This window comes from Penicillium paradoxum (genome assembly GCF_028828445.1).
Source record: "Penicillium paradoxum strain IBT 22861 chromosome Unknown utg000006l_segment0_segment0, whole genome shotgun sequence".
In the NCBI taxonomy this organism is placed as follows: Eukaryota; Fungi; Ascomycota; class Eurotiomycetes; order Eurotiales; family Aspergillaceae; genus Penicillium; species Penicillium paradoxum.
Window position 1 is genome coordinate 1,669,023 of NW_026643184.1, and position 14,839 is coordinate 1,683,861.

At 48.8% G+C, this 14,839-nt stretch overlaps 5 protein-coding genes across 5 annotated transcripts; 2 read left to right on the forward strand and 3 right to left on the reverse strand.

Moving 5' to 3' along the window:
- Positions 1-851: 851 nt before the first annotated feature.
- Positions 852-5,224, reverse strand: N7457_007066 (uncharacterized protein; the record flags this gene model as incomplete). The annotated part of the gene is made up of 4 exons (XM_057178109.1): positions 852-3,558; positions 3,613-4,586; positions 4,644-4,961; positions 5,021-5,224. The coding sequence occupies 4 exons, from the start codon at positions 5,222-5,224 to the stop codon at positions 852-854; spliced, it is 4,203 nt and encodes a 1,400-aa protein (XP_057029853.1).
- Positions 5,225-6,342: 1,118 nt separating this feature from the next.
- Positions 6,343-9,127, reverse strand: N7457_007067 (Zn(II)2Cys6 transcription factor; the record flags this gene model as incomplete). The annotated part of the gene is made up of 3 exons (XM_057178110.1): positions 6,343-8,022; positions 8,110-8,493; positions 8,558-9,127. 3 exons carry the CDS (start codon positions 9,125-9,127, stop codon positions 6,343-6,345), a joined length of 2,634 nt encoding a protein of 877 aa, XP_057029854.1.
- Positions 9,128-9,568: 441 nt separating this feature from the next.
- On the forward strand, positions 9,569-10,300 carry N7457_007068 (NAD(P)-dependent oxidoreductase; the record flags this gene model as incomplete). Its single annotated transcript, XM_057178111.1, has 1 exon — positions 9,569-10,300. One exon carries the CDS (start codon positions 9,569-9,571, stop codon positions 10,298-10,300), a length of 732 nt encoding a protein of 243 aa, XP_057029855.1.
- A 1,074-nt stretch (positions 10,301-11,374) lies between these two features.
- Positions 11,375-13,060, reverse strand: N7457_007069 (uncharacterized protein; the record flags this gene model as incomplete). Its single annotated transcript, XM_057178112.1, has 2 exons — positions 11,375-11,853; positions 11,941-13,060. 2 exons carry the CDS (start codon positions 13,058-13,060, stop codon positions 11,375-11,377), a joined length of 1,599 nt encoding a protein of 532 aa, XP_057029856.1.
- Positions 13,061-14,059: 999 nt separating this feature from the next.
- On the forward strand, positions 14,060-14,801 carry N7457_007070 (uncharacterized protein; the record flags this gene model as incomplete). The annotated part of the gene is made up of 4 exons (XM_057178113.1): positions 14,060-14,071; positions 14,137-14,477; positions 14,549-14,691; positions 14,752-14,801. 4 exons carry the CDS (start codon positions 14,060-14,062, stop codon positions 14,799-14,801), a joined length of 546 nt encoding a protein of 181 aa, XP_057029857.1.
- Positions 14,802-14,839: the final 38 nt, after the last annotated feature.

The following is a 14,839-nucleotide window of genomic DNA, read 5'->3' on the forward strand; positions in this document are numbered from 1 at the left end:
CAACTTCGCTAAGCAGAACAGGAACAGCTCCGCTTCCACCCGATCTGAAAGGGTTCCCAGTCGCCAAGCTTGGCCCCTCGACTGACGAGGGCGAGGGACAGCTCAAACCGCACAATCGGTGCTGGGAGCTAGTGAAGTATCTCAAAAGTGGCTTCTACAAATCGAATTGGAACACTCGATTTGCCACATTGCAGGCTGTGGACAATGGACCCTTCGTGAGCGAGGCGCATGCACCATCCTGGATGCAAAATTCTGCTCAGAAGGTAGTCTCCAGCCTATCCACTGTTAAGAAAATCTCTGCAAGCGATAGCATCCCACCTCTTGACCTAAGTGAAATGGGTCCGGAAGATCTTAGCCCGGTTAACTTCTATAAGGCTAATGTACCTAGTATTCTCGGATTGGAGGAACACTCAAGTGGCAATAAGTTACTATGTATACTCTTTATATATCCTAAGGCGCTATAATAACTCGTGGCGCCAGACCTCCTCATCTACAAAACTCCCATGACGGAGACCTTAGCAGGAGCCCAGTTAAGGTACCGAGGTCCAACCTTGGAAAGTAGGCAAAACGAAGCTTTTCATTTACTCCGCCGCGTTTGCTTCGGAATGTCTGTTTGGTGGTTTTTACAGTGGACCCTTTTTTCTTCCTTTCTCAATATTTAAACGGTAGGAATAGCTTTGATTACGGACTATAATCTGCAATATAGGGAGGAGCACCTGGGTATTCGATACTAATTGCCAATAGACTGGATCTCTTCTGCCAACATTCAATAAACAAACAAACGACGCTAAAATATTCCCAACCAAGATTGATACACGGATTGACGGTATCTATATGCTCCCCTGACGGCTTCAAGGCGAACAACTAGACTTCAAACAGCTTGTATAGACCACCACTTTACCTCTCAGAACATCATTCCCCCAACCAGGAAACTGAGCCATAGCAGCCACGACAAGTCTCTCCCCACGGTTGATTTCAGTAATCCACTTGGTGGGCTCAGGCCTCGGGTATCTGTGATCATGACGAACCGTCGAGACAGGCTCTTCAACCTCGTCATTGTTGGAACCTGTATACACACGGAAAGATCTCACACCGGTGATAGTGCACCAGGATACCCGATGCGTGGACCATTCATACAACGCATGCACATTCCGTAGAATCTCCGGTCCAAGAATTCGACTCGCTTTATCCTGGAACGGCCCCGGGCTGCACTCGCGACTGGCGTCAAACCAGGTGTACGAACCGTCGTAGGTGCCATGCAGATGCGAGTCGCCACTGAATCCTTGGTCATGGCTGATGATTTCATATTCGATTCGTCGCACGGGATGTTGGGGGTGTCCTACTATGGGAGGCGTTCGCAGATACACCATTGTGTCACCATCAAGTCTTGAGGCGTACCTGTGCTCGCAATGCTCGGTTGTTCTCACAAGCCAGTACTCTGCGAGATCTAGTATGTGAGAGATCAGAGGCTGGGGTAACTTATGACCGGATGCTTTCTTGAGGTAGAAGTAAGCGCCAAACTGGTCGGCTGGCTTCTCGGGGAAATATTTTGTGGTAGGTTCAAGAGTATCTGGAATCACAAGACCGTCGGGAATTTGAGCGCCCGCATCTAAAAGTAGTCGTATTGGGCCCGGGGAGTTGTACTCTACTGCAACATCAAGTGCCGTTTGCCCTTTGGAATCTTTAGCATCAATGTCGATGCCAGACCGAAGAAGGATTTGAATCACTTCTTCAACATCTGATATGACGGCACGGTGGAGAGATGTTTCATAGAAGCGGTTCGTGGCGTTGATCATTGCTCCCCGTTCAATAAGATATTCCACAATCTCCGCTTGTCCTCTGTCAGCTGCTCCAATAAGGGGTGTATATCCTGAGATATCCGTGGCCTCCAATGCTGACTCTTCTGAGGAATGATCCAAAATGACTTTGACGGTTTCAACCGAGCCACTGTACGCTGCATGGTGAAGAGCGGTGTATTCACGGAAGTCAGAATTACAAGCCTCAGGATGACGAGCTAGCAACATGTCTACAACCATTGGCTGCCCAGAGCGAGCGGCCAGAGCCAATGCCCCAGCAACACACCCTGGCTCGCTTGAAAGTAAAGCTCCCCCATCCCAGTTCAAAAATAGCTCGGTCACCTTCGCATGGCCATGCACAATCGCCAATTCCATTGGGATGAGCCCCCAGTCATCCGAGCTGGTGGCGAATTGGGCACCGTGTTTTGATTGAAGCAGGACTTCACAGGTATCAAAATAGCCCTTTTCGGCGGCCTTATGAAGGGGATTTCTGGAAAAATCGTCATCCAGACTGCGCAGATCTCCATGGAGCTCGAAGTTTTCCAGGCCTCTTAACAGATGTATCATGACATCTGTGTGTCCCCACATGGCGGCAGCACGGAAAGGGGTGGTAGCACCATGTCCCGTGGCTAACAAAGTTTCCATGCCATCTTTTGCTGAGAGCAGCTTTGGAACGATGTTGCTATTACCGTTCAGGGCTGCGACCAATAAAGGTGTATGTCCGTAGTGGGCGGTCGCTGTAACATCGGGCCCATGCTCCAGCAAGAGCTCAGCCGATAAATCACGTCTATGGACCAAGGCCAAGTGGAGTGGAGTGAATAGACTGTAGCCCTTCTGATTTATGATTTTTGGACTGGAGGCCTGGCCAAGGAGAAGCTGTAGAGTGGTATCATGTTGGCCAAGGGCTGCCCAGTGTAGGACGTTCCCGACGAAGTCGTCGTAAGACTCCATCAGCACTTCTTCCCTGTTGGCTATGAGCTCAACTATAAGTGTATCAAAGCCAAAATAGGCTAGAACATTGATGAGTTTGATGGATCGATCATTCTTTGCCAAGCTTTCTCCCATTTCGGCGCCATTGATTCCTGCCACTCCACTTAACAAGGTACGCACTGCAAATATGGACTCAAGCTTGCGATTGAAAAACTGTTTGATCAATTTCTCGATAGTCAGCTGAGATGTAGGATCGTCGATGGCTCGTGCATGTAGTCCCCAATGAAGTGCCGCATAGTCGAGGAATGGATATTTTGAGACCATGTGAGAGAATGCCGTAGTATCCAGCCCCCTGGTGTCTGTGCAGAAGACTGATAATGAGAGATAATGGATGCAAGACTTTGTAATTTGCATATCGGCACCAGGGAACTTTGTTGATTTGATTGAGTCAAAGTATTCTTGCGCGGTGGAGTGCACGAATCGGATTTCCCCCGATAGATCCTCGACTGTAACGAGGCCAGCACATGTGGAGACTAAGAATTCCTCAGGAATAAGGTCGTCAAGGTCAAGCTCGGTATCTCCTTCTCGCACGGTCAAGATACATTGTAAGTCCTTCAGCGTCAAGGGCCTTTGCACATGAGAAATCCACAAAATGACCTTTTCTCCAAGTTCTCGGTCGTTTCGTACTTGATCACGAATCCGAGAAAATGCCCCTTCATAGGTATCCGAGATAGCATTCTCTCCCTCGGGGAGATTTTTCAGATCAGTTCGTATATCCTTGACAGTATATTTGGATGCTAGGGAATTCATATGGAGACGGACAAGCAAGAACCTGTGTTGTTTCTTTAGCTGAAAGCATTTGATCGAGGTCCTGTAATTGACTTACATTCCATCCGCCTTTTTAGTGACTGTGCTTCTGATCTCTTCCCTGAGTCTGTGATTGCGCTCGACCCTGGTACGGAGATTGGCGACAGATTCCAGGCGACCGTTAATGTAATCCGTGATGTCCGTATCTTTCGCGCGTATTTCCAACTGAGGGACATCACGGAACTGAGAGGTCTTCTCTTTCGGTACGCGAGATGTCACCAGCAAGTTGCGTTTGATAGATAGCTTTGAGAGAAGATACAACAATGTGTCTCGGCTTTCGGTGTCGAGCTCATCAAGTGCATCCAACAAAATGAAAACCCTTGGATATTTGCTCGCCTCGTCAGAAATCATCTTTACCAAAACGTCAGTTGTTGGAGCGACGCCTCTCTTGATATAAGTCGCCTCAAGGCTCTCACACTCGACCTCACTCAATATGCGCTTTTGCATCAACTGGCGCCAGAGGGATAGGAGAACATTCTCTGCGTTCTGGTTCGCTCGGTCCTTGTAATCGCAAAAAGCAAAAAGGACCGCCTCGTCTTGTTTCGACACTCTTTGCTGGAGATAATTAATCGCAACAGCCAACAAAATTGTTTTCCCTGCACCTGGAATCCCAGGGCACCAAAGAGTTTGACCTTCTGTGTTGAGCCACCGTTGAAAAGCTTCTGCCTCCAGAAACCACTGACCTGTCCCCTTGTATCTAGTCAAAAACACATCTTTGTATCGGGCAGAGAAATCGAACTTGGCCAAATAGGTCACAATCTTCTCGTGACGTGCCTTATTCTCCAAGATCCTTTTCTGGGCACCAGGGCGGTTGGTACCGGCATTCCGACTTTCAATCAACAATCTCCAATTTGTAAACATTCCGTTGATCTCTGATGAAACTCTTGTGAAGGATCGATCTTGGGGACCGGAAAACTTGTTAATTTTGAAGTGATCGGTGTTCAAATGGAACTTGTGAGGTCCCAAGGCCCCGGCAGACTCTTCGTCTACGACCTAGAGGCTGATGTTAATTCTTGAGTCAGCTGCTATGAGGAGTCGTTGGAAACGTACTAATTCCTTCCAAATTCCCACCAATCCTATCTTTCTTCCATAATCTGTCTCTTTGCGCTCGATGAAAGCGCAGAATGGGACTGTGTTCCGTTCTAGAAGGCGCTGGAAAGCACTCAGCTTGTCTAACAGAATAGGATCCCCATAATGCAAGTCTCTGATAATGCCACCGTCAGACCCAGCGGTCTGCAAGAGTTGTGTAGCTACAGCAGCCATCTTTTGGATTCTGGAACCCTTAAACGGACAACCTAAGAAGATCAGACCGACCGTGACCTCAGGCAGGTACTTGAATTTTGGCTCGGTATCGGAGTACAAAAGACCCTATTGATATATGATGAAGTCAGAGTCTACCCCAAATATAGATAGAAAAGGATTCTTACGTGTTGAATCACATTTCCCCCAAGGCTGTGCCCGATCAAAATAAGCGGCCGATCACTTGTCCCTGTGAGCTTGCGAAAATCGTGGATTTCATTGACCAGCTCTTCGCCGCAGACCTGAATTCGAGTTTTCGAGGCGTTTTTATGCCATCTCGACTCATAGTTATATGCCAAAATTCGCGCTCGGGGAACGATATCTGGCAACATGTTGCTGTCTTTTAGCCAGTTCACAAGCCGGGGCTTTCCATTGACTTGAGCGGTCTCATCCTTCCAAGTCCATGACCAATCAACCTGTGACCCAAGGCCATGAACAGCGATTATACTACCGGGTTGGGTTAGTGAGATTGTAATATCGTTGTAAATCTTTGCAGGACATACTCGATCTCTGTCTCTATTTCCTCTGGATGCTGAATACCTGGATCGGGATAGAGAACATCGATCGAAGGTCGATTTTCAAATCTCTGTGCGTTGATCAGCGACCGGGGATTTTTAAAGCATATCCATACGGAGTACGGGGTAGGGCTTACGGGTTTCTCTTCCGAACTTGGCCGTCGCGTGGGTTCCCCGTCTCGGATTGCAGCTCGCGTTCGAAGATATTTGTGGCCGAACCAAACACAGAGTAGGGATACAATCCCAACCAGAGAGAAAAGGTGATCGACGGTCGAAGCCATCGCTGCACCTTAGTATAGGCTTCCACGCCTCCTACAACGCAACATATGGCTCTGAAGGGGGCTCAGAGAAGACAGAGACGAGAAATTGCGAAACTCGACTACGACATAGCTCCAAGCCGACTCAACCCCGAGGCTGAAAATAGCCCCTTGTGACGATTTGGGGTATCAGCCGCGTGCCTTCGCTGGGGGCGGCTGCATCTGATAGGAGAATTAAGCACGCCATGCCGCTTACAGCGATCGCCTATTCATCGTCAGCGGTGGCTTGCATATTTACGAGTCTGACAGCCAATCCACGGCTAGTGGCGCCAAACACGGGATGAAAGTTCGCAGTTAGCTGACAGATCCTCAAATTGTCCTTCGCTATTCCGTACTCTGTACTGTAGTAGAATCCCTGCTCTCTCAAACTGTTGACCTTTTGAGCAACACATTTGTTTCGCCCCATATGCCAAGACGTTAATTTTGTATGGATCAGCGGGACGGGCCGGGAAACCACCGTGCTTGTCCGATCCATGGGCTCTGCGATGGCGCTTGTTCTAAAAATGTATCTCGTTCCCACTGAAATGTGAGGGGGAATACTTGCCAAGGCTGCTGTCACCATGGCGTAGCGATGTGGCTGGTTTTCCAAGGAGGTCTTGGCCTGGATCCAACATTAGGCTAGATTGGCCCATCAGAAAGCCCCCTATCGCACTCCATATCCTTTGCGGCGTCGACCCAATTGTACCAGTTTACCTCATCATCTAAGCCTATGCTGATATCAGGTAGTCCGTTACTAGTCATTGTGAGGTTGGTTGGTATCTCTCCTTCGGGCCATAGCCAAGGGGCAACGGCTGGGTCAGCGGGTTGGCCACCGAGCTGTTCTTCTCGTACTGTCGGGAGATAGTTGGATATTGGAGCAGCAGAGTTTTCCGATCCAAACGTGTCGCCTGCATTGGGAGCATCTGTCGAAAAGAAGTCGGCAGACTTGGCGTGTGATATATTGTACCCGAGGTGTCGCGCATCGGCGACAGGATATACCGATTCAACGGTGTAAGTTGAACAGAGGTTCTGAACAGAGGAGGCAGAATCAACCCTTGGCTGGGTGGTATCGATGTGGTAATTTGACGGGGTTAAGACATCCGCAAAATCTGACGTTCCCATGGTATGCCCTCCTTTATCCGGGGTTGACACCAACTGGCACCATCGCTCAAGGAAAAGGTCGGCAGAATTCGATCCAGGCAGAAACGGTCCCGGACTTGATGGCAAAGGATATATACGATAGATCTGCTCTAACCTTTGAGCAGCTTCGGGGTCAGTTCGCAACCGTCCGAGCTCCATTTCTCGATGTTTTCTAGCCTTGTCCATCAACTGTCGAAGTGGAACCCAGATGCGTAAGTTATTTTCCATGCATGATCGAGCGGGTATCAGCCAAACACTATGAAGCGCCACCCAGGCCCGCTCGGAAAGAGCTGACCACAGACGTCGAGAGATCTCTATCATCATGTAGACGATGGAGTACCAATGGGTATAGGTTTGGAATACCCAGCGCCAGTGGCGGCATTGTTGTTCGTTGTTCAGGATGTGGTTGTACTCGGCAACCTCAATAGCTGATACCAAGAGTTTTGTCCTAAGCTCCTCAGAACATTCCTCATTTGGCGAGACAAATAATAAAGGCATGTATATTAGTAGAGTCATCTTAGCCATAACGAGCCGAGCAACCCTGACAATCACCCAATAAGTGATGCTCCCTGACTCTGCTGAGTGTTGAAGAAACTCTCGTTCAAGGTCTCGGTATATCTTTTGTAACAACCGGCTTTGCTCCTCTAAACTTGGGGTCTCGGTTTTGGAGCTTTGGGCCATCATCTGCCGTGTGACTGCGCACATGCCGAACGAGACGCGTGCAACGGACATATCAGTCAATCCATCGTGGGCTTGGAGCGCTTGCTTCGATTCAGGGTCTAGATCGGTGTCATTGAGATTCAGAGGCATTTTAGTATCAAAGCTTCCGTCTCCGATGGTATAGTCGGTGCCTTGACTTTCGGATACTCTCACATCCAACAAGCACAATGTCCACCATAATCTTCGTCGCATCTCGATCTCATACGGAGTCAGGTGATTGAACCGTGTCCCATCACGGTGCAAACCCAGAGCTTGACCCATTCGAATAGCCAGGCCTGTCATCATCCACACAAATCTTGAGCTATCATGTCGACCCACGAGAGCTAGAAATATGGCGAATGCCTGCACAAGAACCAGATCCGGCACATTCAGAAAGTCAGCCCTTGCAAGTGCATGCTCCAGGCCTTGGCGATATTTGAGATTGACCTCCGCTTTTGTGGCTCCGAAATTGAGTAGTACCTGCATTGACGGGGCTGTGAGCTAGAGTTTCACGTGGCTGAAACGGTTGAAAAGTCATAAGAATGGATGGGTTCATGAGCCACCTACATCATCCGCCTCCATAGATGTTATAGCGGCATAGTAAATAGAAAACATTAGAGCCTCGTTGGCCGGGGTCAATCCCTTCATTTCACGGCCGCGCCAGTCGCGAACCATATTCTTAACAGTGGGAATATGGAGTATTTGGAAAATGATGTTGACATTTTCGGAAAATACGTCTATCAAGAAGGGGATTTGAGACGGAAGTGGATGAAAGCCGGTCAGATCGGGGGGACAGTAGCGCAGATTGTGCCCAAATAAGAACCCGTGACGCTCTGCAGGAGTCCGCCCAAGTTCATGAGTAGAAGGGATACTATCCGGTGTCAACTCATCATCTGAGATCTCTGAGTTTCCCGACGGAAACGTATGAGCATCTTTCCTAAGGCCATCAAGCTAGAATCAGAGTCAGTGAGCTGTTCGTTTGGCGTGGTAGTGTACACAAGACAATTTAGCACACCTCGTCATTGATCCGAGACCAAAACCCACTACTGATGTAGCGGCTTGAATTATCATCCTGTAGCACGAGTCTCCCAAACTGACTCTCCACGTTGGCAGTATCAAGGGAAGATGGGTTTGATAACCGGTCATGCATAGAGCCCTCAGGCGAACCAACCCCGGATGATCCTCCAGCAACGGACTGACTTACTGATTTCGCCTGTTCCAACTGATTACGTAGCTCATGAACAAGGGTTTCAAGGTTGCGAATTCTCTGCATCATCCCGTCTGCTGCCTGTGAGTCGAAACCCGCGCTGTTGGCCGAGTTGAGACGGCGGGCCCATCTCGGTTGACGGTCCGCTGGTGGACGCACGCAGGCGATATTCGCCCGACGGCAATTCGAGCATGGTGCCCGCTTGTCGCAGCGAACTTTCCGGCTTCGGCATACCACGCAACTACGCGGCTTGGTTGCCTCATTTCCGCTTGAGGCGTCGAGTCTCGCGTGTTTCTCGGCTCCCGAGGCCGACGCGAGCTCTCCCGCCGAAGTGACCCCTGAGGCAGCGACCGCAGATGCCTGCGACATCCTGCGCATGTGATGGCTTAATGAGCTTTCTTCAGCCAGCAATCAATCCTCAAGCGATCTTGATTATCTTTCAAATGCGTGCCAGGCAGCAAAATAGCCTGGCCTGGATGAGTTGACTGACTCAAGGCGCAATAGCGACCGTGGCGACCAACGAGAAACCCACATTTACGCCCCCTCGTCCTCCAGAGTTGTTCACGAATCTGGCGAGAAAAGAGCGAGAGGTGCTTCGCACGCTCGCCTGGATCTCGCGAATCTCGTATTGCCCATCTGACGGTTTAGACTCTCATCCTGTTAGCTAAAATGTATTTAATAGCCCATCGTCCGCCGTGAAGCAGTCCACAACCACGTCGCTTTTTTCCACGTATCACCGTTGAACACTATATTACCTGCCTCAAACCGTACAGAATCCCCCGATATTCTCTTGTGAGAGAGACTACAGTCATTAGAAACATGACTTCCAGCGATAAAGTCGTCACATTCTTCGGCGCCAGCACCGGTATTGGCTTGGCAGCCCTGAAACACACCCTCGCGGCCGGACACAAATGTATTGCACTTTGCCGTGATCCCTCAAAACTCACAACCGTCTTCCCTTCAGAATCAACACCGAATCTCAAGATCGTTGAAGGCAATGCGCACAATATCTCCGCCGTATCACACTGCCTCCAAACCGACGATGGTCGCATCGTCGATGTGATCGTGACCACCATCGGCGCCAAGCCAATCCCCCAAAGACTGACCGTTGACGATCCCGACGCATGCAAAAAGGGCGCGGGGACTCTCCTCACTGCTCTTGCTCAGCTGCGAAGTAATGGCATCGCCGGGAAACCGCATATCATCGCCTGCAGTACGACCGGGTTCTCCCGCTTCGGTCGCGATATTCCGCTTGCAATGATACCTATTTATTTTTTGTTCGTCAGAGTGCCTGGTGCTGACAAGGTTGTCATGGAAGAGCGTTTCGCGGAGAGCGGGGAAACCTTCACGATCATTCGGCCGAGCTATCTTAGTGATGGTGAGTCGGATACGCCTATCCGTGTGGGCATCGAGGATCCTAAGTCTGGGGTGCAGTCTCGGGCTATTGGGTATAGCATCTCCAGGGAAGATGCGGGAAGATGGCTCGCGGAGAATCTGGTCTTGAAGATGGACGCCAAGTATCTGAACAAAAATGTGACTGTCACGTACTGATGAAGATATTGCCGGAGACAGAAGAAGTGACCTTGAAATCTTGCCTTGCTAGAAGTGTATAGCGGGAGATCATGTGTGTGAGTTATTTACTGGCATTAAGTAGATCGGCTTTTAGGTATATGGAGTACTTGTTCAATGGTCATATCATTCATTCATAGGTATCATTTATATCCCGGCCGTGCCTTCGTAGCAATCAGCAGAAGCTGAATGCAAAACAATCTGATGAGTTGATCAATGGGCGGCTTTGTCCATCGATTTCCAGGGTTGTAATAGTGTTCGTAATTCATGACGCAAAATATACAGAGGAGCGGAGATGGTGCAACGTATGTAGCACCATTGAGGATTCTCGGAGTCTCGGACAGTCCTAGAACAGCCGAACTCAGCATTGAACAGATTCAGAGTAGTGCCCATACGGCAGCCCAATAGGACATCAAATGGCAGTACACACATGCTCTTCCAAGAACTTCACCAGATGAGTGCTTGTCTACTCATCGGGGCAGTCGTTACCGAAATCACTATCATCGGAGTCACATTCGCAGTTGACCCGCTTGCAATAGGGACACAGCATTGTTGATGTGGGAAAAGCGGAACAGTCTGCTTATTCAGATTTGGGAAGATTGGTGTCTTCCCAAAATCCTACCATGCAATGTTTATAAATGATGAATAGAGCCTCATAGTCCTTGAAACACCCCGCTTCCATGTGACATCGCGCGCTCGTATTCGTTATCACCCGCGACGGGTTATATTTCCCTAGACACAGGGATACTGCACATAACGTATATTGATGCATGGGTTGATTGGTGGTGCATAAGAATTTAATGTAAGCCACCTATCGACGACCAACCAGCATGTAGTGATGTCGTAGCTCGGGGATGCCGATTGGAACCATTTCTCTGACAGTCCAGCACTAGCTACCACGTTATACTTGATGAGCAAGTCAGTATCCCCGATATTGAATATGGATATTGCATGTGTATTGGTATTGATATTAAAGAACATCCATCGTGTGTCTTTGAGAAGAATGCTGAACAGCTGGGTGGTCTTGATCATCACACTACAGAGAGCGTAGATACACTAATCGAGGTCCCAATATTCCTCTCTGCGGTCTCCCCAGAGCTCCCATTGATCCACCAGCACATCCTTAGCACCCATGCGCTCCAAACGGGCTGCATCCCACATGACCCATCCCCATTTTTGGAATTTGTCTGGGATGTACTCCCCAAAGATGTTGCTGTAGGTCCCACCGAAGACCAATGTCCAGGCCAGGGGTGGAAACACGTGGCATCCATTCGGTTGTTTGTCTCCTTGGAATGTGAACGGCTCGTGTCGTCCTTGTTTGTGATCGCGATCCCCAGGCTGGTCGCAGTGTCGATCCCATTGTGGGGATTCCCGGAACGGAGATCCGAAGCCTTGCAAGAAATCACCCAGACACCTGGTGATACACTTTTGCATTGTAGACACAAGGTGCTCATGGTCTTCAATTTTGAAAACAAAGAAATGTAGCAGTTCGAGGCCACGGGATGTCAGTGATTTTAGATAACTCTCTCTGTCCACTGCAAATTCAAGTAAGAATTAGCTTCTGTCAAATAGAACTGTAGGAAACAAATTTATGGTATGAAGTTCAAGGGATCGAAGCTCACCGCAATGTTGAAGACTAAATGCGCCAGGGGGAGTGGGCGGACGCTGACCATCAAACTTGGGGTTCTGCTCGTCCAAATCCCATTGGATCTCGTCGAAGAAGCCTTCATATTTCTCTTGACAAAATCTACTAACGCAAGCTATCTCTTCGGCCTCCCAAGGATCAAAGATGCATAAGAAATCCCTGAGAAGGCAATCGGAAGTCGAATAGTCTGCGTTAAAGTGAAAAGCCTCATCAAAGCAGAATGCCTCCTCAAAGCCAAGGATGTAGCTCCGTCCAAGGCCATAGAGATTGCAACATAGTTGGTATCGATAAAAGGCACGCATCAATCGTACTTCTTCTGTCCGTGTCAGGTTGTTGTGGCTTCGGGGGTGTTTGGTCTTCTCGGCCAGGCTGTTCAATGCTTGAGTTGTGAAGTTTCGCACCAATGGTTGGACAGTCTTGCAATGGAACTTGATCATAGACATAATTCCTTCGGTGTCAAGCATTTTGTTGAGAGGCGCAGATGGCGGCTGAGACCTTAGCTCACGGTAAGACTGGAGCAATTGATCAATTTTCTCTGCGGTGCGTTGTTTCGAAAACTCCACCGTATTCGACTGGTTAACTGTGTAGGCATCAATAGTCACACTGCCAAGAGTTGACTCCAAGCTTCGACAGAGCAGCCGCTCGCGGTCCTGTTTGTATTGTTGATAGTAGACGGGAGAGGCATGGATCAAAGATTGAAGGCAATCAAGCTCTATCATCGAGAGCAGGTAAAGTCGGAGCTCAGGTGGTAAGTTTTCCAACGATGGAATTCTCTGGGGAGGGTCGACAAGCAGTTCGATCTTAGCTGTGTCTGTCTCTTGTGCAATGGTAACCGTTTTGTCTCCACAAATCTTGAGGTCAGGTTCACTCTTAGTTGTTTCCGCCACTGCTGCAGGGGCATCCAGTTCTTCTCGAGGCTCAATAACAACCGGTTCGCCTCCAGTGTTCCTTGCCTGTTGAACTGGCGTGGTATCTTTCTCTTGAGCGGCAACTGCGAGATTCTCGGATATCGCTGTCGGCGGTGGGACTAGAGGAATAGTGAGAGGGATTTTGGGCAAGGTCAAAAGAGTAGAACCTCCTTTATGGATGTTCACCATGATGGATGAAGGGTGCTTGACTTGAAGTGGAAGTTGAGAAAGAAACAAGGACAAGAGCTGGGGTGTATGAAAGGTTGAGCGGGTGTGACTACGTCAGTGATAACCCGGGCTTAGGTTGACAGGGGGAAGGGGGGAGAGATGGAGAACCTAGCCAATTATCGTAATACTGATGACAAAGATATGTGATAAATGGAGTGTTGGGAGTCCCCCAAATCTAGGGAAGTGAAAGATGAGTGGTGTCCGTAAATACAGCAACTGCATACATGTAGATAACAGACATACCTAAGGCCAACATGACTCGGCAATCTCGAAGTTCTGGACCTTGTCTAACTTTACAATTTTGATTCTATGCACGAAATATGTACAATCTCATATTGATAGAGATATAATATATTGAAGAACTGCCTAGGAAGTGAGATACAAGTGAGAGAGTAGTCAGAACACCATGACTTCCACGGCTCTTTCTTGCAAAACCAGCTTATATAGGTAGGCTATACCAAATTTATGCAATATGAGATGCCTCCACTATGAGGTTTAAAGTTGTATTACCCTGGTAGTCGCTAAGGCGCCTCAAGGCATGGGACTCGTTTGAACGGGACATATGCACTTGACTGGGATGACTGGAGTACAGGCTTTCATAGGGAATAACATCCATAAGCGCAAGTAGGACAATAATAGCAATCAGTTGGAGCAAAGCGTATTGATCAATGGTGCAAACATCCCCTCGGACAACACAAGCGTCGAGCCTTCCAATTGATCTCCAAGTCTGCCAACTTGACCAGGTCCAGTAATCTTTCCTCTTTCTCGTCAAAGAGTTCCTCTTTCCATATCTACGGACTTGCTAACTCGACAACGGCTAGCTTTTTTCTCTAGTTTAGCCTCAACTCTGGTCTCCTCTTCCCAGATATCCAGTGACTCGACTCGACGACGGTCTGCTGCTTCTTGCCCGCGTTTACAGCGTTGCTTTCTATCACCATCATTAAGCTCAGTACCACCATAATGTCTACCCCAGTGAGTTGGCGAAGACAAAAAACTACACTTGACTACAAACGATCTGACATGATACCGATACATAGGCTCAGATTCCATCGATCGACGAGATAACTTCCAGTCAGTCCGCTCGTGGGATCACTGATAAGCTAGCTGTTTTACTGCCACATTTGGATCAACGAGTGAACGACCTAAAAAGCTGGTTCAAATCGATCGACCCCAGTACTTACACACAGGACCTCCCTTGGCCTCCCCGGGTACTAGCCGCCTATAAAGCCTACAAGAGAATGGATGAGGAGCTTGGTGAGGCCGCAGGGGCATATTCAAATGTATCTGCACGCCTACAATCTCGTTCAAAGTGGGTGACACCACATGAGCACATGCATTGTGCGGGCCTCGCAGTTATATGGGCAAAGAAAACTGTGCAGTAAGTGGGAACTGGCTATAAGCCTCCTTATTCCTTATTCCATGTACCCACCTGACATAACTCTTTTTCAGAACAGCGAACGCGCGTCTGGAGTTCCTTGAGAATTACCAGAACGCCTTCCCCCATGATCGGATCGAGGGGCATATTGTTGCTGGGCAATATGCCCTGAATGGCGCCAAAAACGCCCTGAAGGCCATTGAGGACTACATGGAAAGTATGTAAAATCTATCTATCTTGTCATTTCTGAGCTAACATATGCTTGTGCCTTGAAAAGAGGGTTTCAAAGCTTCCTCGCGGCGAGCAGACCCTGAGATATTCGAGTAATCCCCCTAGGGTCTCCCCCTTGTGTTGCTGGGGCTACA